Raw genomic sequence first — 24,593 nt, 5'->3', positions numbered from 1 at the left:
TGTTCCAGGCAGCTCAAATCTTCTACATGTTGACTCAGAACTAAATTCAATGAGGCTTAAACAAACGTGTACAATCAGAGCTTTTGTCTTTATGCAAAAAGGATCCTTAGCCAATCAGTATTCCTCATCATGTGGGAGGATGCTACTTCTCAATACATGTACGTTGATTTACATATCAGTAGATGGTGGCAAAGAACATGGTGTGACACCATGATAGTCAACCTTTCCCCCTACCACCTGCCCATATAGACATATACAACTGTTTCAGCTCATGAAAACCACAGTCGGTAGCTGGTGACTACAAGAGAAGACTTTTCAGTGGTGGCCCCATATCTCTGGAACCAGTTTCCAGCAGACCTCTTCATAGCATTGCAGGCCTTCAATCTTGTTTTCTGGATTTCAAAATACAAGTCCACCCACTTGTATTCACTGGAGTTTCCATAATCTACAGGCTGGAGGTTTCACTGGGGTTATCTATTTGTTATGTTTTTTGTTATATTTGATTAACTATTTGTTACTTTTTACTTTGGCCATATTTATGTGTTTACACTGGTATATTGTCTTATGAAGTCATTATACTTAAAGGCAGCCTATAAACCATTTAAATGAATGAGGTTCAGGTGAACCTTCCAATGCAGTTTTTGATTCTGCTGTACAGATAGTGTTGCTACTGAAGGTAAACACGAATGTGTAAATGTGTTACAACAGGCCAGCTGAAGCTGAGGACAAACTGAACCAGACCCTTCCCAAATGATCACACGTCCTCTAGTTTTTTAAAGTCTAAATAGGAATATTGAGAAAAGCTGACTGCTGAAAACCCAGTCAGACCCTGCAGTATATACTACCAAGCAAAGACAAACTATTTTAATTAACCCATCAAGTCCCATTGCTATGAATTTAATTTACTTCCATGTAATTGGGAACTGCAGTCCTTAACTAAAAATGTGATACTGCCATAAAGTGGGTATCATCACAATGAATTAATTAATTCTTTTGGATGACCAATATAAGCTTTGGCAGTACTAAAACAATTTGTTCTTGTTCGCTTTTTTCTTTGCATCAAGCAAGCACATACTAAGATTTTTAGCATTTTATTTGCAATTCGAAGCAGAGATTTTGTGTAATTTAGCAACTCATGGTGGGTGCATTTCTGCCCGAGTGAATAATGCAATTAAAATTCATTCAAGTGGAAGGCAGTATCTTATCATGGAGTGCTCTCTCCAGTTGACTAGGCCATCTTCTCTGCTTATGTTTTAAAATGACCAGTTCTTTATGTATGACTGCAAATAAATAACCCAACAAAATACATCTCTTTTGCCAGTTAACTTACCAATTGATAAAAGCACATTTTATAAATAATATCCCAGGCTCAGTCATTTTATAAATAATATCCCAGGCTCAGTCATTTTATAAATAATATCCCAGTGCTTTTTTAAAAAGTAATTGATATTATCAATTTAATATTGTTCACAGAATTTAGGTAGGAGGAAATTATTTTCATTTTGGGCTGGATTAGATAAGTATATTGACAAGTATATTCTGTTATCATACTAATGTATACAAAGTGACCGGGAATGTTATAAAAATGAAGGAAGTGATGGAAAGGATTTTCCTCCATGAACTGGTGCTTCCTAGAGCAACATGTGACAATTGTTCCTAAAGCCGTGCAGGAGGACAAATCATCAAGAAAGTGGGTTTTGCACTGCTTTTTCTCACATGTCTTTAGATATTTTTCAGTCCATCCATCTATCCCACCCACCTACATAAAACAGATGCTTTGCTGTCAAGGGAAGAGTAGGAATCCTATTCCTTTAAGTGGTATGTAGAATGGATAATTTTAATACAGAAAAAAGAACTTAGCCACCTGCCAAAACTCAGGAATACCTTCATCTACACAAATAGTAAAGATATGGGGATCATGTCTCCCATTTACTTCTTGCCACTTTAAATTTTTCAGTACACCTTTTCAGTATCAAATCAATCTAGGGATTCTAGAAGTTGGCCCATACCAGGTTATAGGTAAGTAATATCCTGTATGGACAATAGGTCATTGAGCATGACTGATGGCGTTGCCTGTGGCCGACCTATCATCTCCAAATGACAAGCCAGATGGTCAGATTAATCCTGGGAAAATTTTCTATGCCAATAGCTACTGGAATATGGGGGATGAGCCTTTGATCAACTCAAAAGATGGATCTGATTTAGGGGAACTTCTGGTTCTCCCCTCAACCAAATGGTTCCTGGTAATCGTATCAGCCAAATGCCCTCTGGCTAGTTGGTACTGTTATTAAATACCAGGTTGGTCCAAAATCTATGTTTGTTGGTGAGGGGGTTGACCTGATTTGTTTCACCAAAATCAGAGTGGGAGAGGGTGGAGGTGTTCCTTTATCCCAGATGTGTCCATCTGGGTAATTGATAGAGTACTGGCGTCATCTGGAGGGCCAAGGAGTGGGGGTGGCAATTATCTATAAAAGCACACTTTCTCTCACTAGACTTCCAGTCTAATCCTGGGCTGGGTTTGAGTGTTTGAACCTGCCATTGGGCACTTCAGACAGTTTAGGGATTTTGCTACTGTATTGCCCACACTGCTGCCCAGCAATCTCCATGATTGAGCTGACAGAGGTGGTCTTGGAGCTGGTGTTGAGGATCCCCCAGAATGTTGGTTCTGGGGGACCTGAACCTCCATGCCAAGACTCCATGTCAAGACTCCTGGGTCAGCTCAGGCCTTCATGGCCACCATGATAATCACAGGGCTCAATGTGTCACTGGCCCAGTGCAGGAAATGGGGCATACCTTGGACCTGTCTTTTCAATGGATTTGGAAGATGGTGGAGATGTTAACCTGAACTCTGTTGTCATGGTCTGACCATTTTCTGGTGAGGTTTAGGCTATTGGGACCATTAAGATGGTCCTCCCCAGAGACTGATGGATCCAGAGGTCCCCTGAGGTCTCTGGGGGAATATCCAGCTGACATTATTGGCACTCCTGTCAAAGCCCAAGTCACTCTATGGAATGCAGAGATGACTCAGGCAGCTGACACAATCACTTCTTAGTGTCCTTTTCCCTCTCATAGAGCCTGACCAGCTCTATGGTACACAACTGAGTTTAGGGAGATGAAGCAAGGGGGAGATGACTAGAGAGTAGGTAGAGGTATCAAGGTGAATCTGACTGAGCACAACTTAGAGCCCTTTATAGAGCCTATTTTGTGGCAATCAAAATGGCAAAATGCTGATATTTTGCTACTTCTATTGCATCTTCCCAGTGTTGCCCAGCTGAACTTTTCCAACTGAAAGTGGTTTGGGGTCTCGTACATAATGGAGCATCTGATAAGACCTCTGAGCCCTCGGTAGTTCACTGTGATGAATTTGCTTTGCCCTCTGAAGACAAAGTTGTTCAGTTTCACCATGATTTGGACTCTGCAGTTGCTCTAGTCTCATTGAAAGAGGTGTCCAGAGTACCATTGTATCTGACTTTGACAGATGGGTTTCAATTATTGTGGCCTGACAATGTGGTCAAGGTTCTTGGCTCTGTTTGTGCCACCACCTGTTAACTGAATTCTTGCTCATCTCAGCTTATTAAGAGATCTGGCATACAGGTTCGCACCTGGGTCCAAGATGTTGTCAACACCTCGCTAAGAGAGGGAGTGGTCCCAGCTTCTCTGAAGGAGGCTGTGCTAAGACTTCTTTAAGAAAACAACAACAAATAAACCTGGAACTGGTTGTAAATTACAGGCCAGTTGCAAACGTACAATTTTTGGGCAAGGTGCTTGAGCAGGTGGTGGTTGAGCAGTTCCAGGCACTCCTGGATAAAATAGATTATCTAGATCCATTTCAATTGGGTTTTAGGCTGGGATTTGGGAAAGATACTGCCTTGGTCTCCCTGTGGGATGACCTTTGCCAGGAAAGGGACAGGAGGAATGCAACCCTTTTGGTCTTTTTAGCGTCAGGCAAAAACTATCCTCTTCTCCAGACATTTTAATAATTGATTTTATGTAAACTGTTTTTACCTTTAATATATTTTAACTCATTAATATATGTCCTCGGATGTGTAATTCCCTGTTTTATCGTAGGTTGTTTTTATCATTGTAATTTTATGAAATAGTGTTATTTTATGTAAACTACTTGGAGAGTCCTTGGACTAGTATAGCAGAATAGAAGTTGAATGAATGAATGAATGAATGAATGAATGAATGAATGAATGAATATATGGGAATGATTCTGAAGGCAAGAGGGATGGAAGTAAAGGACAGAACATAGCACCATAATGTAGATTCATGCCAGTAACTACACTTTAGGACTGGCACTTCTACCTTTTAGAATGGTGGGGGGTGAATTCACAAGAGCTGGGAAAGATCTGTGATCAGTGCGGGGACCAGGGAAAGATAAAATGGTCATTTGAGGAACTGTGTAAAGTCAGATCAGTACCCCAGTGTCACAATCCCAGTGCTGGAATTACAGAGTGCTGGAGGTGAGACTTTCCCCTTGCTTGTTACATTGATCTAGAGCATTTATACTGTACCTTTGCAGTAATGAACTCTAAGTGGCATATAAAGTTCCCCCTTGCAGCAATCCTTTGAGGGAGGCTAAACTGAAAGATAGTGACTGGCCCAATTTGACAGGGTTAGTGTCATGACTACATCGGGCTTTGAAGATGGATCTCCTCTTTCCTATGAGATTTTAGCCATCACATCATACCAGTCAACAACAGGAGACATGCAGATTTCAAACACTACCCCTGCAAATGTTCAAAAACCCAGATGTTGCTCACTGAGCTGGAACTGGAGTTTTGTCTTGGGGTGTACCTATCTATGCAAAAGTAAGTTCTCAGCATTCTATCTTCCCATCGTATAGTAGGACAAAACAGCTAGCATGGAAATATATATATATATATATATTTGTATTTATCTAACATGCTTATATACCACTTCACATCTAAATATATTCCAGAGTGGTGAGCTATAAAAACATAGAAATAATATAACTCTGTATTAAAACAGAATATTGATTGAGAAAAGAAGGGGGTCCTGCTTAACCAAAAAAGACTTTCTGAAACAGAGGTGTTTTCAGCAGTTTCCAGAAACAGCACAATGACCCACCAGAAGTGAGGAATTATAGGAGATTATATGGATTAAAGATGAGAAAACTGTTCCCTTATAGAGACTGCTAGATTCCAGCTCTCCTAAGGACAGTATGCTGCAAACAATCACAAATTCTGACTTTGAACAGTAGCCTTACTGATCAAGAGACACATCACTCAAGACAGAAAGAGAGCTTCCATTTGTCTGGGTTTGCAGAGCTTGAGTTAATGCAAGATGGCTTTCCTTCTGGTCTAACACCATCAGGTTTCTTTAGATAATTGAATATTGTGTACTTCCATTTTAGTATAAAAACCTGGAAATCTTTAGGGATTGACCTATAAAGCCCTAAACGGCTTGGGTCATGGCTACCTGAACAAGCGCTTACGTCCGTATATGCCCGACCGCCCTTTGAGATCTGCGAGAGAGTCCCTTCTCCGGGAACCCTCCATGAAAGAAATTAGGAGAGTAAGTACTCGGAGGAGGGCTTTCTCTGTGGTGGCACCCAACCTATGGAATTCACTCCCCAAAGAGGTCCGCCTGGCACCGTCGTTACTAGTTTTTCGGCGCCAGGTAAAGACCTTTTTATTTAAACATCATTTTAATTGTTAAAATATATGATCTGGCCAGGGCAACTTCTTCTTCCTTCTCTTTTCTCCTCCTATATTATTTATTTACTTATTTTATACTGATAATTTTAATTTTATATTATTATGTTTGTAACTCAGTGTATTTTTTGTATTTTTGTATTTAATGGTAATTTATTATGTTCTATTGTATTTCAATGTATTTTATCATGTTGTAAGCCGCCCCGAGGCTTCGGCAAGGGGCGGCATAGAAATGTAATAATAATAATAATAATAATAATAATAATAATAAATGTAAATCTATAAACCGAACAGACTGGTTGAAAATATTCCAAGAATTTGGTAATCTTCTTCAAGTGACTGATCATAGGTTTACTGATCATCTTGGCAAATCTGACAAGATGACAGTTTTAAAAAATGCAGAAATTTTGCATATGCACCAAATGGCCTTGAAATTAATGCATGTTTTCAAGTGTGCAAAGTGGCAGAAGATCTCAGTCTTAATCCACAGGTGTAAAGAGGCCTATTTGTTCAGTGGACTGCAATGGGCAGGGCCTTGCTTTTGCACTTCCTACCTTAGGAATGTAACAATGCAAATTAAGAACACCTGTGATGTGAGTACCTGGGCAACCCTAATCTTTATTTTGCCTTCAGTTCAGATCCGTTCTACAGTTTCTGCGGAAGAAAAAGCATTACCTATCTCTTGAAGTAACTCCCTTGGAAAGTAGTTAACCTCCAGTCTGCCATCTCACCATTCATGTTTTTGTGCCAACATTGCTTCTTCCCACTTACAGTTCAAACCTACCCCATTACCTGCCTAATAAAGTGGGAGAGAAGATAATCACCATAGTCATTATGGTAGCCAGCTTGTGCAAGTCTGAAAATATGCTGCTGCTTGCCATCCTGGGGCTTGTGCTATCAAGCAAGATAGAAGGTTTAACATCGGCCTGAGCCTGTTGCTGCCATTTAATTTATTATACCTTGATGAGCAGACAGTCCTTTCTAATGGAACTTTTAGCCTCCCCCACCCCTTGTATCTATAGCTACAAACCCTGGTCTCCTTTTCTACAGGTGTTCTGCCAAAGGTTAATGCTTAAAGCATTAGTTTGCCTCCTTCCCTAGTTCCCAGCAGGTTCATTAGCTGTATAATATTAGTGTAGCCTTTTTGGATAAACTGAATCGATATTGGCAGGCAAAACTGCAGTCAAATTAACAGCATCATAGATTTGGGTTACTTCTACACAACCTGTTTTTGAAGTTGTCTCTGGTGGCAAGATTGTCTTTCTCGAGACCATCTTTATCAAGCTTGTGTAGTTTCAGATTTTTTATTGTGTTGTGCCGTATTTTCATCATATTCATCATATTCATATAAGGGTTTCTTCAAAGAGGCTGGGAGTTTATGTGAAAGGGTAAAAGAATAGGTTATATAAAACCTTTAAAGACACATACAACTTTCTGCCTACCTACCATCTTCATTTTTAGGTAACATCCATATCTGGGACATTATCTTCTACATTGAAAAACAAGTTGAGTTCCACATGTAACAGTTATAAGATAATTTAGGGGAGTTCTTTTTTTCAAGATGTATCTCATCTTTGGTGTCATGTTAGAGATGGGGAAAAAAGTAGGATGTTGTCCCAAACACTATTTATTATAAGCTGTTTTGTGGAAATGTTTGTTTCTAACACTCAAAATTTCACAAACATTAACTTCAGCATCTTTTTTTCCTTTGGTTCCAGTCAAAACCCTTTCATCCTCCATTCCTGGACCACACACAGCTCCATCCCTGACCTTCTCTTATCTTAGCGTTCCTGTGCTGCCTGGACATGATAGGCGTTATAGTCCAACCAGGGCAGTGAACTTGAGGAATGCTGCTTCCCCCCATCAGATTTCTTCAAAATGTTTTCAGATGGTTTTTAATCATTGTTTTTATGTATGCTGCCATAATGTAATACTGAGAGGTCACAGGCACTTTTCTCCCGCGCCCACCTACCTTTTCTCCCCAACATATCAACATGAAAAGCTTATAGAATGCAGTCCTCTATTAGAGCATTGCAGGCCTGGCTCTAGTAGATGGCATTGCCTATAAGAGCTGTGAGAAAGTTTCATACATCAAAGTAATGATCCTGTAATCTATGGGAGCAGCTTCTGTTCTTGTGATGGCTTGAGTTCGCCCTAGAATGGCCAATCCTGCCTGCTTTTTCCCAGAGTCAGGACTCCATCCTCAGGTGGGTCCTGCTATTTGTGGACTCAATGATGGGAATGTTTGATCTTGTGCACTTGGTCAATCATATGGTCTGGCAGCACCTCATTGGATGTAGGAATTTGCTCTCCTCCCTACCTTGTTCTTCTAACCCTATCTGTAACCCTAACCCAAACCCCATCCCCTTGGTACAAGATGGTTTAGTTCTCAGTCACTGCCTGGTTAATCTCACTACCCTGGCTAACCTTGACCTGGCAGAGTCACATGTCAATTCCCCCTCCTCTTCCGCCCTGTTTATCCACACTGTTCCAAATCTGACCTGTCTGGCTGAGAATGCTACATCGAGAGAAAACTGGGCTGCATCTCCACATGAGATAATGTCTCCTGATGGCCAAACCATCAAATTTCCTTTTTAAAAAAGTGAAAATATGTTTGGGCAATGTTCTCCTGTTACCAGGTCATCTAATACCTATCTATTTCAACATCCATTACCCCTCTGATACTAATCATTGACCTAAACCTTGTGTTACATATCTGAATGTCTCCTGCATGTGAATGTTCAGACTATTTCAGGAAAAAAAGAACCATCATAAATTCTATTCCATTTTCCAAACTTCTCAATGTATATAGATTAAATCCAGATCAAGAAAGGACAAATTACAAACCCCTTAGGTCATTAAGGACAAAGTTCTATATTATAAAAGCAGCAACTTTGTCAATAACTGTTAATCAGTTTGAACAACTCAGTGATCAAAGTTTGTCAAATTAGGAGTGCCAATAATTTACCTGTATTGCTAAGCCTTCCACTTAAATGCATTCTTTTTACTGGCTATGCTATAATGCTGCCATATCTTGCATCCTTACAACTATAGTATTTATCTAGTTCCAAATAGTTAATAGATGCATAAACAGAGATATGATTGTTTACATTCTCAGATATGGTCACAACCCCAGCTACTGCACAGCTTTGAACTATGGAGATATGAAGTCTCCTCCTCTTCTTATCGGAAGAGTTCAGTATCAGTCCAACCACATGCAAGACCAAACTTCTCTGGCTGTTTTGCAATGTGACGCCTTTTCCTGATCACAGTTCAAGTAGGGCAAGGTAATTGACTCCAAAGACAAAGACTTACCACGCCCATTTCTTGCTAGCTTTGCAAATCTATTGTTCCAGTGAAGATTTTCCTTACTAACAAAATTGCAGCATTTTCCTGCTTGTATTGCAGAGTGATTTGTGTGTAAAATAACATATGGAATAAAAACTGGCCCACTTTTACATTTAAATCTAAATTTGAATGTCATTTGCCTGCCTTTGAATAGGATAATAAATTTGGTAACAAGTGTGGGCAGAAAAATGGAACGAGGTTTCATTTTGTAGTATCGAGTGCACTGTGTGACCCCAGTTTAAAGTAGACAGGATAAAAAGTAGACAGGATAAGTAGACAGTCTGTAGACGGGATAAAAAGGCAGTGCAGTGCAGCTGATTTCAAGTAAACAGTACATGAAATCTCTTAACAATATGAGAGGCTAACAAGTGCACAGACCATCTCAGGAGGAGGTGAACAGTGGAGGTGTTTTAGCAGTGGCAGTATTTGGCCATCTTTTAGGATGCTGTACCTACAGTTTGCAGATACTGCATTAATCAGAGGCTTGTACTCGATAACACGAAAGGTCCCTACGCTAGCTGTGATTCCAGCTATACTGCCCATAACCTGACCTTCTGATTCTGACACCATAATAATAATAGAAAGCAAATTTATGTAATAGTGCTCACACATGAACACCAGTATTAAAGCAATGGGCAATAGCCATACCTAACCCAAGTGTCAGCTGTGTTTTGCCACTGAGTAAAACTGAGTCATATGCAATTTATTAGCTAAATAAATTAAGGAGACCTAAGCTTAATCCATGCTACTTTTTCTCTGCAGGTCTTCCAGGGGAATACCAATGCTGACAGCATTGTACAGCACAAGTTTCTGCACTCTGTTAAAGCTCGCTTTGTGCGCTTCGTTCCACTGACATGGAATCCAAGTGGGAAAATCGGCTTGCGGGTTGACGTCTTTGGGTGTTCATACAGTAAGTGTTGGCTTTGCTATGTCAAAAATTTCAGCTTTTTACTGAATTTGTGACTACTCTGTGGTAAACTTGCCAGGAAGACAGCTCTGCTGCGAAATCACTGAACGCAGCTACACACTGGCTACTACTGATTGTAGGCTCGGAAGGCTGCTGTAGTCAATTCCAGTTTCAGCTGAGTTCCCTCTGAATTCTTGTGGGGGTGCTCCCACATAATTTCTGCTTCAGTCCTTGGGTTTTTTTAGGTACCCACTTAAAAATGCATAACATGAATGCCACCATTGCAGGATTATAATATGGATATGAATAGCCATTTTTAAGGGATTTTTTTTTCTGCTACAGTTGAGCAAGTCACCTCTGAATGAATATTTAATTATGAAGTAATACGTGCCAATGAATGCCCTTAAATATAATTAAGACAAGACTATTTTTAAATTCATATAAGTTACTATTACAATAGTTTTATTCAAAATATGAAATTATTTTTTCCTAACAAGAAAGGAACTGACTTTTTCATATATACATATTATAGAAATTGGGATGCTAGGTAAATAGCCTAACAAACTTTAAAAAATTATTTAGGAGTGCATTGAAATGGAGAACATTAGAAAAGATAAAGTTCGAAGGATTTTTTCTTCTTCTCCTATATGTTCACAATTATTGCCAGAATCTATAGGTCAGGTAATGTAAACAATGTATAAGACAATATCTTCAAAATGTACAAGAACATATTTCCATCATCTACTCAGTGTTGTGACCCCTGACTCTGCAATCTAAGGGTCTCTAAATAAAACTCAGCTGTGGACAATGTTCCACCAATTTCCCTGGGAAAAAGCCAGCAGGATTCCCTCCCCGCCCCCATACATTCCTTACCAGAGGATGTGGCTGTATCACCAGCCTCTAACTGAGAAGCTGAGTTTCCATCAGCTCTTCCATCTCCTGTGCCTCAGATACCAAAGGAACCTGAATCAGGCAAAAAACTCTTTAAAGAAAGCTGTATTTTTCAAGTAGGTGTGGCCTAATATAGACCATGTCTAACCCTAACCCCTTTGTAGACTTCACATGGCTTTGGCTCCCTGTTGAAACATAATCCTTGCAATGGTTCAGCCAGAAGAATATTTGGAAAGCTTCCCAGGATCCTGATGGCCACTCTGTGTGACCTTTTGCCTTGCTTTGACCCTGTAGACCTCAAGCCTCAGGAAAATAGGCTACCTGGAAGTTATAAACCCGGTTTATGCATTGTGTCTGGATGTTGGAAGAGTCAGGGAGAATGTGGACCTTTTAGCACAAGCCAGAAGCGCTGAAAATGAGTGGAGGGGTAGGTTGTAGGAAAAAGTGTAGCCAAAGTGAGGAGGACAGCATCATGATATGAGCCCCTGGCTTTTAAGGCTGGACTTGACAGTTGTCAGTGTCCTCCAGCTTTGCAATGTGTCTCTGAGTCTGCAAGCAGTCTGGAAAGGGAAGGCAGTAACCTCCTCCCCGCTTAGTACATGTCTTTCTCAGAAATCCTTGCTGCTACAGTTACTGCGGTCCTCTTACAATTCAGATGGATGGATGGATAGATAGATAGATAGATGATAGAGACATAGTCAGGTGCAGAGGTTGCAGCATGGAGTAGAGTTAATGGGACCCCATGGTGGGAATAGAAGAAATTCTGCTGTACACTCCTATCCTGCCATCTTGTAAGGGATTTTTTTTTTTAATTTCCAGGATTTTTTATTTTTATTTTAAGTTTTTGGTGGGGGAAGCATGTGCAAATTCAATGGCTGGGAAATAAATGGAGGAGAAATTAGCACATCTGCAAATTTACTGCAGGATGGCTTGCTGGGGCAAAGTGACAAGGTGGATTTCTTCACAAAGTGCCCTGGGATATGTGCTGCAGCCTGCTGGATAACTGAAGGGAAGAACAGTCTATGGCAAGCCCTGGTATCTGTCAGGCATATCATGGGTTGTTTCACCGACACCCTGCACTGTGCAGCTTTTTTTGCAGAATGGCTTAGCATTCCATGTGAATCTATCCACTGCTAAGAGGACTGCACACCAGCCATCTACACTCACTGGACTGGAATGACACAATGACCCATGCTGATAGGAAAGCCTGCCCACATGTGACCAGCATGCTCAGGAGTAGCTACCATGTCTCCTTTGTTTATTAAGCACGCTTATCACATGGATGCACTCCCCATGCGTATGAGCCATGCTCCTCAGCCAATGTGATGCTCAGCTTTGGTGCATGTAGATTCTCTCCATGCCAAGACCAGGAGTAGTTTTTTAGAGTCACGTCAGTCCCATGGATCCTTTGTCTTTATCCACTATCATGTATTTGCAACAGTCAGTGCACATGGCGTTCTTCAAGGCTAGAATACGAGCAAAATCTTCTGACACCTTAAAGTCGAATGTGGAGCAAGAGGGGGAGGCAACAGGGGAAACAGAATGGAAGGATTATGGATGAGCAGATAATATAGTTACAGTGAAAATATTTGAGAAGAGTGGTTGAATAGTTTAAGAAAGTCTTTGCCAAAGAGTTTAAAAGAAAAGCAAACTGAAATCCAACTGGTAGAATAAATAGATGTGCTCACTAGTATTTAAAGAAAAGCACTCTGCATTCCCACTGCCCTGGAGATGGCAGTTCTGCCGGATGTTAAAGCCCCATGCACCGAGCCTGAAAGGTACATTTAAGTGCAGTTTTCCCAGTTCTGAGGAAGTATCTAAGTTTGTTCAGCTGAATGCAGTTGCAAGTCTAGTTCAGACTTTGAGAATGAATGTCTGAAGGTGTGACGTTCCCCCAGTGGGGAAGAAGATGTTGGGGAATGGGCTAGTCTTCTTGATCTTATTCCCTCCCATCACACTTTGATTTTGAATTCCTGAAGTGATCTCAAAGTTTTTATATTGCTGACTGATCCCAGTAGAACAGTTCTGTTATCCTAGCAGGCTAGAACTAGTGTGTAGAAATGCTGCTAAAGGGATGGGACATTAGTCTTCTTAAAGCAGGCGAGATCTGTATACACACACAGAGCATTCAGGCATAGATACAGACACTTCCAAATTTTCATTAGGATCCTTGGCACCAGGAACAGGTTTGAGGGCTGATCCTTCACAGAAGTTAGTACTTGATCTGAATGTGCCAGCGAGAAGAGAATTCTACTTCCTAGCAGCTTTCAGCTTATTTAGGCCTTTTCTCCCTTTATCCTCCTTCCACTTTATCTTGTCCTAAATTCTACATTTTTAAAACCCTCAGTTCATCATTCCCACTATAAATATATGTTTTAATTTAATTTCTTCTCCAAGATGTAACCTACGATCTTTCTGAAAAATGCATCTAATATTTAAATATTGAAAGCAGAATTGCACAGACAGCAGATCAGACTGAGGTCTCTGGTAAATTTCAGTAGTAGCTAGAGTTCAAACCTTTTTTGTGAGTTTGGTTCCTGAACAGGTGGAATCTTAGTGATGTAAGATTAGAGCTTATTCAGAAAGTTAAGGTGGAGGTCTTAGAGTATCTAATTTCCCAACTATTGGTTTTTCTTTAGTAGCGTATGATTATTGTGGAGTTAAATTGAAACTAGGAATATTTTGTTCTTTGCTTGTTTGTTTGTTTCCACATGAATTTTAATATGAATTATTAAAACTTCAGGTACTTTCATTTCCCAATATGAAGAGATAAAATAAAAAGTGAAACTATATTACCACACGTTCAATGGTCAAATTCAACAGCAACAGCTTTTCCCAGCATGGAGTAAGTCATGATATGCCTGCCTGCCATAAAGTTTAGAAGTGTATCAGAAAAAAGGAAGTGGCAACCCTGATTTGGCCCCACAGATATAGTTGAATACACATATATTCAAATCTGGAATGTTAAGAAATAATCACACTAAGTCCTTTATTTGTTAGTTTGTTTAGATGTTTGTATGCCATTCACTCAGCCATGTTGTCTCTCTGAACCATTTACATTCAATAAAATCCAAACATAGTAATGTATTAAAACAAAGTGATGATAAAACATTCCAATTAAACAATAAGGAAAGCTAAACAAAGCTATTTATGACAAAATTAGACAAATTAAAATTTAAGATCCCAATAAAAGCATATAAAAACAAGGTCTAAAATGGAAAGGTACAGCAAAGTCCTGGCTGTAGAGATTAATAGAATGATGTTTAAACACAAAATACTGAGCAAATAGAAAAGTTTTTGTCTGGTGGCGGAACATGAACAGCATCCATACGAGGTGTATTTCTTTTGGGAGCAATTTCCCTAAATGAGGTGCCACTGCCAAAAAGGTTCATCCCAGGTAGCCACCCTCTTCACATCCTTTAAAGGTAGCTCCCAGAGAAGGACCTCTGAGTTAGATCTGAAGGAACACATAGCTGCATATGGGTAGGTACACAGATGAGGTTGTCAGTTTCAGTTTCTTCTAAATTTCTTCCCTGGTACCAAGAATGTTTGGTATATTCTTATCAAAACTGAACTGAAATTCTGACCTAGTTGAAGTATGCAAATATTCAAAGCATGCAAACATCTGCAAATATTCCAGTGTAGAATACACTCTCAAGAGACTATAACTTTATAGCATCTTCATAGCCTGTTCTTTGCCTAGAAGAAACATGGCATTCCAGTTAAACAACAATCACCATGGTCCTTATACAGGGACATGAGATTCCCCTCTAAAGTTGTTTGAGAATGTGCTGCCATTTGCTGGCTTTTCATCTCAAGTGCATTAGAAGAAAGTGAAAAGTGATGAGCTGGACAAGGGAATAAAAGGGATCCTGATTGTGAATTAATTAGAAGAGCAGTTGGGCGACTGCCAAGAACTTACCGTTTGTTTAGGAGCAAAGCCAGGAGAACAGGGCTATGAGTTAAGTGTCTCATTAGCACACCAAGGGTAAAATTTCAGCATATGTTCCATTAAGCACACCCTCTCCTACTCATTTTAAAGAAGTTCTGTATAATTGCAAAATAAGCTACCAATTTGAGACCTATCGAAATGCACTAATAATGGGAAAAAAAAGTTCAATCTATTTTATATGCATTATCCTGTTCTCACAGAGGGGTTAATGCAGTCCCCCAAGGCAGTTAGAGGCAGGGCCAGCCCAACTAATTTTCGATTGAGGACAATTTGGCATCCTTTCCCATCTCATGATTCCACTGGCACAGAACTGGCCACCACAGCTGGCTAGTTTATGGAGCACAGAGCAAGCTGCCTGGCTTGCAGTACCTTGTTCCTGGGTCCCCTAAAGAAGGGGAGCTTCCAACACTGCCCCTCAGAGGCCATGGCACCTCCTGCCTGATGCAGCTGAAACGTCACCTCGTCTGTAACCAGGGCCAGATCAGGCTAGGTCCACATGGACTTGTCTGTGGCTTCAGGTACTCTCAGAACACCTGTCCATGCAATTATTCCATTGCACCCCAAAGCATTAAACTGCCTTTCATTGCGGTTCAGAGCTTTTACTCTACTCTTGCAGATAGCATTCACCAGAGCAGTAACCAGTTTGTAGCTCTCAGGGCTCCGTCATTCTTCAATCTTCTTTCAAATATTTTTTCCTACATAGTTCAAAGTGGTTTACAAGAATAATAAGCTAGCAATACATAAAAAGAAATAAGTGAGTAATAAAACAATTTAAAACAGCAGCATTAAAAAATAAGTAATCATCTCCATCAGCACAATCAAACAGAATAAAAGCAAGATTTAAAAACCACAGACTAGCTCATATGGTCCTGAAAGCAAACAATAAAATCCAGACTAAATAGGATTTTAGAGCAGTAGCAGACAGCATTTTTTTGGTTCTCTTTTTTGTGCTCTTTTTGTCCTGCAGACAACACATTAATTTAATTTTGCTTTTGAATAGCATTTTTAGTTTTGCTTTCTGGAAAGCAAGGGCAGAGCCACTTTCCCCCCTAGCCATTATTTGATATAGTAGTCACCCCTCAGGTGACTAAATATGTTTTAGGCTGCTTTCATACTTTTGGACATTTGTATGGACCACTAAAAATGAATAACATGTGTGAGTTAAGCCCCATACCTTGGATCCACAAGATTACCAGATGGACATCCTGTGCAGTGGACCTTATCTGCCATTGGCCCCATAAATGGACAGGGCCAAACTCAGGTGGCCACCTCAGGGAGCAGATTTGAGGGCAGCAAATGGATAGATATTTATTCTATCATCAAACTTTTAACTTATAGGGAGAGGGACGACATGGTGGCAGGTATCAAAGCAACATGGTCAGCCTTGAATACCTTGTATCGTGACATGGGTGGTGGGCAGAGAAGCTATTTGTTGCTCTGTGCTAGAAAAATGTGTTGGGCTTGCCTTCAAGTGTAGGTTGTGAGATGCAAAGTGAAAAGGTTAGCTGGGGGCAGTGCTGATCTTACTCCCCAATGATGCATTGGTTCTTACAGTAAAATATACTGCCTGCATACGGCCCGTGTCTTCTCTTTATGCCTCAGTCTAGATTGTCTTTTCTTTGAGTCTTACATTTGGGGTCCTACTTTATCTGGTCTGTCAGCATTCTCTAATTCCCTAAAACCACATCCCAGCAGGCAGCTTGCCCACCTTTCCCTCTGGCCGCACTTCTACAGGGCGTTTTTGTGCAGAGCTGTGCCCAGTGGAATTCTCTCTTCTAAATTAAACTGGTAATAGTGCTTCCAGACAATGAGAGATTTATTGAATTGGTCTGCACCCTTTTAATATGTAACAGACTCTTACAATGCAGAGGTTCTGTCTTGTGCATATTTAAAGAGATAAAGGTTGAGCATTCCCAGCATGCCCCATCATGCTGGCTGAGGGATGCTTTGGGTGACAGGACTTTTTTCCCCTTTCCCTGTCTAAACATGCATGGGATTGGGCCCTGAGATTCAAAAAATGATCCCTAAATGGATGTGTGAATCAACTGATGGCTTGATTTAATCATTAATCAATTACATGGTACACTTACACACTTCTCCCTCGCAAAGGCTTTGATGGATGTTTCTGACCATCTCTTGCCCTAGAACAGAAGGCGAGAGGCTGAGGCCTGGCAGGTAGCGCCTGTCTCCTCCCCTCCCCACCCCTGAAAATGCCTCCGAAACCCAGGCTCAGAGCTGCAGCAAAGTCCTTGCCACATGGGCTGCAAGGGCTGGGGAGGGGTTTCTCTGCATTCAGTGCCCCAACCTCAGAATGCATTTCTTTGGTCAGAACTGAAACTCCAGATTCTCCTATGGCCATCTATACTCTGTCTTGCAGCCATAGGATTGCACAACAAAAGTCTAGACTAAAGTGCAGAACGAGGGATAGGAAATGCAGGGTAAAGTTACCCACATGGCAAAACAGGAAAAAAGAAAGGACTAGGGCTTGTTGGCATGGATTACTGGGAGCTGAAGTCCAAAACATCTGGATGGTAGCAGGCTAGTGAAGGCTTTGCAGAATATTTAAAAGCCACTTGCCCCACATCATCGATGTGGAAGAGAAGCCACAAAGAAGTATTTTTCCTCCCAGCATCCCTGGCCCTGAAACTTGCAACTGTCTCCCTTGTAGCTGGAGTCCGTCCAGGTTGTGGGAGCTGATGCAGGAGTGGCAGCATCTTCTGCTCTGTGGAACCTCTGTCCTTTCTCAGGCTTTGCCCTGCTACAGTGTGGAGGTGTGTGTGCAGTGCATTTACTTTTCTCTGACATGGCCTCAGTGAGGCTTGAGTAGGACTTTCTCTGTAGTAGTGAGTCTCTTGTACAATGTCCTCCTGAGGGAAATTGAACTGAGGCTGATCTTGCTGTCTTTCCAGATCCAAATCAACATATTATATTTATTTAACCTTTAAATTGAGGTCTGAACAATTTGCTTGCTGACTAAATAGCTTTTAGGCTTCTTGTTTTATAATAACTGTTGTTGCTATCATATTATGTTTGTTCTTTTATGGTACTACATATCTTGGGATTCCTTGCGGATGAGGGCACTTTAATTTAAAAAACTGTGCTGCATGGCAAAAATAATATGTGAGCCATGTGATTTTTTTGTTTTTGTTTTATGGTTTGGAGAAAGGTGACAGAGGGGAGAGGCATGTGTCTTCTTTGAAAAAGGTAAAGATGAAGCAGGGTGACATTATGACCTTCCATTCTAGGACAGTATGAATAGTATGAAAAATAGTATGAAAAAATAGTATGAAAAGGCTATTTTTGGAAAGATCTTGCAAAAACAGGATCTGTTTCTCTAGCCATCCGTTTGTTACCATGGATAACTGAACAGGTGTGTATGAAATTGGAATGAGCCCTGACCCTAAAGCTGCATCAGCGGATGCCTCTCAAACATGTCCAGGCAAGTTTTCTAAGCAGAAATTGTATTAAGGTGACAGCTACGATTAACCCTGGGCTGGTGAAAGTTTTTTGTTAAAGAAATATGAAAACTCCCATTCAGGTATGGACCAGATATTACCCTGGACAGTTTTTCATTTGCAGAGAGCAACTTGTTCATAGTAACAGACCATTCTCTGGAAATATTGTCTATTGAGATGCCAATGGCAATGGCCTAAGGGACATAATAGAAACCCCAAATTGTTGCACAAAACAAGCAGCCGGAGTTGAATGTCACCCTCTACCTGAGCCTCTTCATTGCTTCGAGGGAATAATGGCTGAAAGGGGCTATAGTTTTAACAGAATCAGAGAGTATTTTATTTATTTTGTAGAAACAAAAAGCAGTAATAATAACAATAACAATAGGAATAGAACCCTGGTCAATAAGTCTTTAAATAATACAAGTACAGAAATCATTTACTGCCTAGTTCCGAACAGCAATCTGATCATGATGACAAGACAAACAGCCAGAGTTATACCAGGAGACATGTGGAGACAAATGGCATGTTGATTGTTTGAGATGCCAGGAGGAAAATAGGTTATCTTTGTATTTCAGAAAAGTCTTGTTAGCTTATCACTAGCAAATTCTGCTGACCAGTGGTAGTGGTTTTCAAAAACTCGAGCAAGATTTATGTCTATACTTCAAATGCTGATTGTATTCTATGAGTAGGTAATGGTCTAAAAGGCATCAGCACAATCTAGCATAAATTCTGCTAACTGGCTAGAAAGAGGTTGGAGATGCCGGGGGAGAGAACATTATAATCCAGTGACTGCAGCAAACTCTTAGCCATCAGAGGTTAAGAAGTCTGATTTCACCTTGTGGGGGACTGAGCTGCAGAGAATAAAAATTTGATGCTGTGCTTTTTTGAGAAAATGATTGTGCAAACCTCCTTTATACCACCTCTTCCTTTCCCTCACTGACTGTGTCTTTCATGCCATGAAATAAAATTAATGTACTGTGGAGAAATGCTTGCAGACTGAAAGAAGGGATAGTTCATGTCTTCATAATACAGAGAATAAGAGAAAATGAATAAAATAACTGCCTGTGATTGCCCGACTGCAGAAGGAACTGAGTTGGCTCCTTGGCATGGCAGTTTTCTGGTGATGCCCATTAGCTGTGACCTGAGAAGCCTTGTCTCATCATCATTTGTGGCATTTGAAGGGTCAAGTTTTGTGAGTCATACATTGACACTAACTTATGCTAAGGAAGCAGTAGGAAAATATCTCTGTCCAAGGCTGGAGAGCCTGTGGTGTTTCAGGATGAGGGACACCTATCCTTAATGCACAGGGGGTAGCCTGCTGCAGCTTCTCCTCCTGACACTGTTTTCCCTGATAAGAAAAAGGGTGCAAGGGAGAAACACAAGAAGGCTACAAATATCCAGGATATCCAGATCTCCGGTGGGCTCTGTGAATGAGGCAGTGTGATTGTACCTGGAATTGGAAGTTACCAAACTTGGTAACTATTACCATGAGTTAGAAATATATTAGAGTTGATATATATAAACCACTATCCATGGGTCATACAGCTTGGAACCTGGGTACATAAAGCAGCCCTCCGCACGCACACACATACACATGCGCACGCATACACACACAAACATGATGAAGCTCATCTTCGGAGGCCCTTCTTCTGGTGTTCCAATGTCTCAGAGGAGGGACAAGAGAAGAGAAAGAGAGGTCTTCTCACAAGGCATGCCCCATCCATGAAATATTCTCCCCAGAAATGCCCACCTTGGTGTTATTTTTGGTGCAGGAAGAAGCCTTTTAAAAATCCTCAGGCTTTTAAACTCTCAATGATATTAATTTTTGGCTATCATTCCTTAGCCTGTTTATAATATTGTGGGTGAGTTGCTCTGATTTACTGATCCCTTTAAGTACTCTGTTCAGTGATTCACGTATCAAAGTACACTGTGTACTGGTGTGTCCAGAAATTTCATTGGCTTTTGCACCTGTGATAGTCTGATCTGCCTACATCGCTGATTTGTTTTGTTTGTACCAATGTGACCATTAAGGTACAAAGATGCCCTTCAGCCTATAAGAATTCAGTCCCCCTCTCCAGATGCCCTACCTGTCTGAAAACTGCTTTGGAGCATTGTACCATGTGTTGGGTCATCAGCACAGATTGCAAATTCTTCTGCTGTACTGTCCACACCATAATGCATCATTCTCTCTACCTGAGCTGACAGAGGTGGTCTTAGATGGGATGCTGGAATTGCCCCAGGCTGTTGGTTCTGCGGTATGTCAGCATTCACCCTGAGGGTTTATACTGTCTGGGGCAGCTCAGGATTTCATGACTTGCACGACAACCAAGGGACTGTCCCAGCATGTCATCAGCCTGACACTTGTAGCACTGCATACTGTAGACTTCATCTTTCCAGCCAAATACGAAGATGGTACTGTTAATGTGGGCAACTTTGACTCAACTGTGTCATGATCAGATCACTGTCTGCTGAGATTTAGACTGATGGCACTTTTCCCCACTGCAAGGGTGGGGAACCTATGAAGTTGGGCCACCACCACAGGCTAGTGCATCTGGATTGTTTCCCGAGAGCTCTGGAGGGTTGGTTCCAAACGATATGCCTGGCCCTCCTGTTGAAGTCCTGGTTCATTTGTGGAACACAGAAATTACCACGGTAGCTGACATGATTGCTCCTAAGTACCCTTTCTAAGTAGAGCTCATACACTTCCATGGTGTACTCTGGAGCTAGGAGTGATGAAACATATGAGACAACTTGAGTGTAAAACTCCCCATGGATGAAATTGAAACCTGGTGTGTGCCCACAATCAGGTATATTTAGAAGCAGTGAGGGCAGCAAAGAAACGACATCTCACTGTTTTTATTCAGTCTTCCATTTGCCACACAGCAAGGCTTTCAGAGTTGTCTGGGGTCTATTATATGCTGTCCCCAAGGACCTTTTAAAACCATCTGAGGCTCACTCTAATTTGTACTGTATTTATTGTTTTGTTTTCATGGATTCTTGTAAACCATTCAGAGAGCTTTGGCTATGGGAAGCTTTGAAATGAAATAATTATTCTGAGATCATGGTATTGCCTCTTTGTCCTACTAGCACCCAAATTTTCAACCACCAGTTCCACAAATCTTTTATCCTTGTCCTTCCCCAGCTTGTTCTTTGCTGTGACTTTCAATGACCTTGCTATTTCTTTTAGCTTGACTTAATGACCTAAGTGCTACGAAGCTTCATGATATGCCTTCTGATCTATACTATTGCCCCATGATTAATTGACTGATTAATGTGTTATTAGTAAACTATGTGTACTCATATAAGGTTTTACATTTTTATGTACCAGGCAGCAAGTAAAGACAGTATCTATCCACCCAAATTTTAATATTTATTTATCTATTGGTTTCCACACTGTCCACTTGCTAAAGATCTGTGTTTTCATCAGTAATCCCTCTTTTCAAAACCTGTTTTAGAGTTTATGTCCAGAGTTTAATCATACCCTTTGTATTGCACAGTGCCTCACTGAGAGGAAGGGCAGTTCCAAAATAATCCTTATCATATTCATCTTCCTCATCAGTAAATGCTTCTGTGATGGGCAAAGGCAGATTGACAGGCAAAAGTGGCAGCAGCAAAGGAGAGCAGCTCAGGAGAACAGCAGTGGCTCCCTGCATGGGCATAAGCCTCGGAAGTACCTAACAAGGAGTCCCTGGATGCTGTTGATGGGTCTGAGCATCCTCAGTAGCTTCAGAATGTTGACAGTCAGCTGGAAAAGAAAAACAGAAAATCTGGGGTGTTGTAGCAATGGCAGAAGAAAAGGGAAAGAAGCCCTGACTGTGTGAATATTAGCATAGAGCATCCTGGAGAGGGGATGCCTGGCTAGCTAGCAGCCAGAAAAACAGCTCTAAAGACACATCCTCATGACCTTTCCACATTTTTGGCAGAATGTTCCCCAAAATTGCCCCTCCTTTTTTCCCTTTTCCTTGGGAAATTACGGTCGCAATGTAACGATGGTGTGATTATGCAAATGCTCTTAATGCACAAAATGCGACCCTTATTGACAAAGCAGCACCCCACCCGCAGTGCACCAGTGAAAATGCTGCTTTGTCAATGCAATGGACTAAAATATGCAAGCAACAATGTTGCTGTCAAGTAACCATGAAGTAAGAAAGATTAAATACCCCATTCTAATGTGGAGATTTTATTTTGCCAAGTTTGGACCATTTTCTATAGTTAGATTTTCTCTGTCCTGTTATTAGGCAGACATTCCATTTCTGGATGCCACTTGCCATTTTCTCGCTATCCCTGAGTTTACCACCCAGTGTGACAGATTGTTGGCATTAACCTTTATTGAACTGAAATCTGTTTACTAAAATCCTCTCTCAGCCTTAAATGAGATGCCTAAATAGAAATGACAACCCCTAAGAGAATCTGTGGATACGATGCAAAAAGCACAACACATTTGCTTCCAGTACCAGGAGAATAATTTCCACTGTAGGTGGATTTCTTGCTTTGGAATAACCACCCAACAATTAATCACTTCCCCTTCGCTGGTTTGGTGGGGAGGGGGAAAGCAGATGTGAAGAGAAAACTAATAACCAGTAAGCTTCAGAAGTGTTAATACAACGTAGCAAGCACAAAGATTGTATCAGTCGGTGACATAATTGAGTCCTAAAAAGAATCAGAAGGCAGCAAAAGAGATATAGATGAGAGTTCAGTTTCAAAGTCAAACACAGAAGGAGCCATACCTGCTCTCCAGGGTCAGGCAGCCGGCTTGAGGCAGCACCATGAGCAGAAAAAGTAGCAGCAAGGAATCTGGGCCTGAATGTGCAACCGCTCTCTGTTCTAGAGGCTCTGCTTCGGGCTGCAACAGGCCTTGGGAAGGCTCTGAATTTAGAGTACAGAATCAGACATGTTTGTAACGATGAATTTGTAGGCTGGGACCTCTAGCCATGTAGTATTGAAAATGATTCTGGACTATTTAGACTGTTGCTGTGTGGCTCAGCTGGATGTACCAGATAAAGTTAATATGGTGCTCCACTTATTTATTTAAAGTTTTAAATGCCATCTCAGTACTAAAAGTTTCTGGACAGCTTACAAAAAACAAAGCAACCATAACTACAACACACGACACACTGCACTCCATAATATTCCGTTGTTTCCTCTTGAACTCCAAGAAGTGCAGTCCTAATTTGCACTTTATATGTAGCTGCCAAATGCCAAATACCAAAGTGTTACATTGTCCTTTGTGGCAACAGTTATAATTGCAGAAGGCTGTTTGTGTGTGTGGACCTCCCTGTTCTAAAAGTTTCAACATCAAAAAGGACAAGTTCACATGGAGACATGACAAGGTTTGTCTGATTTGCCCAGTGAGCCTTCACCATATGTTTATGATAACTAATTATATTTCCTTCGCATTGTGTGAGCTCAGTAAGTCATCCAACTATAATGAGCAGTTATGTCAGTTTTACTTTCCCAGACTACATCTGACAAGTTTCATGCATACAGGTAGTTATATCTTGTGGGAAATGCAAAATGCCTCCATCCCTTTCCTAGGGGGAGGCAAAAATCTAGAGGTTACTTGATGTTGATACAGAATACTGCTGTGTAGGATTCCTTTTGCTTAATGTCTGTTTGCTTTCCTTTCCCTGTAGAATCGGATATTGCTGACTTTGACGGGAGGAGCTCCCTCCTCTACAGGTTCAACCAAAAATTAATGAGTACCTTCAAAGATGTGGTTTCCCTGAAGTTCAAGAGCATGCAGAAAGATGGGGTCCTGTTTCATGGAGAAGGGCAGCATGGGGATTACATTACACTGGAGCTGCAGAATGGGAAGCTTTCTTTGCACATCAACCTGGGTATGTTCAAAGATCTCAGCATATTTGCAACATGGTGGTGGTGGTGGTCGTGATTGTTGTTGTTTCCTTCAGTCTGTAGTTATTAAAGGCAAGCTGGCCAGAAAGTTTTGGGAAAAGAGAGAAATGTAGTGTCGTGGCTAAATGTATTATGTTTCATTATTGCTCAATTGTATTTCTAGTTCACTTTCCCTCCTAATACAGTTTGGAAATCTGATGGAGTTTGTCTCCAGGCCTGTTTGTGTGCAGATGACATGTTTATTTACTAATGTGTTTTTGTAGGAAACATACCAGCTGATTCTGTCACTCACTGTGTTGATCTGAATCCAGCATGTTTGTTCTATGAGCTTTACATATGCAGACAGTCTGCATGATCTATGTATAGCACATTTTTAAAGGTTTGGTAATAAAGGATCCTGGCTAACAAAGTAATAAAGATTTTAGGTGTGCTGCTTTCCAGCTGTATTTTGAAATCTGGTTATTTATTTATTTATTTATTTATTAAAACATTTTTATGCCGCCCCA

General features: G+C 40.8%; 1 protein-coding gene across 1 annotated transcript in view; it reads left to right on the top strand.

The window, feature by feature from the left end:
- Nucleotides 1-24,593, top strand: part of CNTNAP5 (contactin associated protein family member 5) — a 314,549-nt gene that overhangs the window by 58,376 nt on the left and 231,580 nt on the right. Inside the window, exons 4-5 of the mRNA XM_044438476.1 lie at nt 9,792-9,939; nt 23,868-24,071. Of these exons, the coding sequence (XP_044294411.1) occupies nt 9,792-9,939; nt 23,868-24,071 (352 nt within the window). The remainder of the gene's footprint in view (nt 1-9,791; nt 9,940-23,867; nt 24,072-24,593) is intronic.

The sequence above is a fragment of the Varanus komodoensis genome, unplaced genomic scaffold (assembly GCF_004798865.1).
Source record: "Varanus komodoensis strain SLA01 unplaced genomic scaffold, ASM479886v1 scaffold32, whole genome shotgun sequence".
In the NCBI taxonomy this organism is placed as follows: Eukaryota; Metazoa; Chordata; class Lepidosauria; order Squamata; family Varanidae; genus Varanus; species Varanus komodoensis.
The sequence above is the reverse complement of the archived record's forward strand: the minus strand, read 5'-3'. Positions and strand labels throughout refer to the sequence as shown.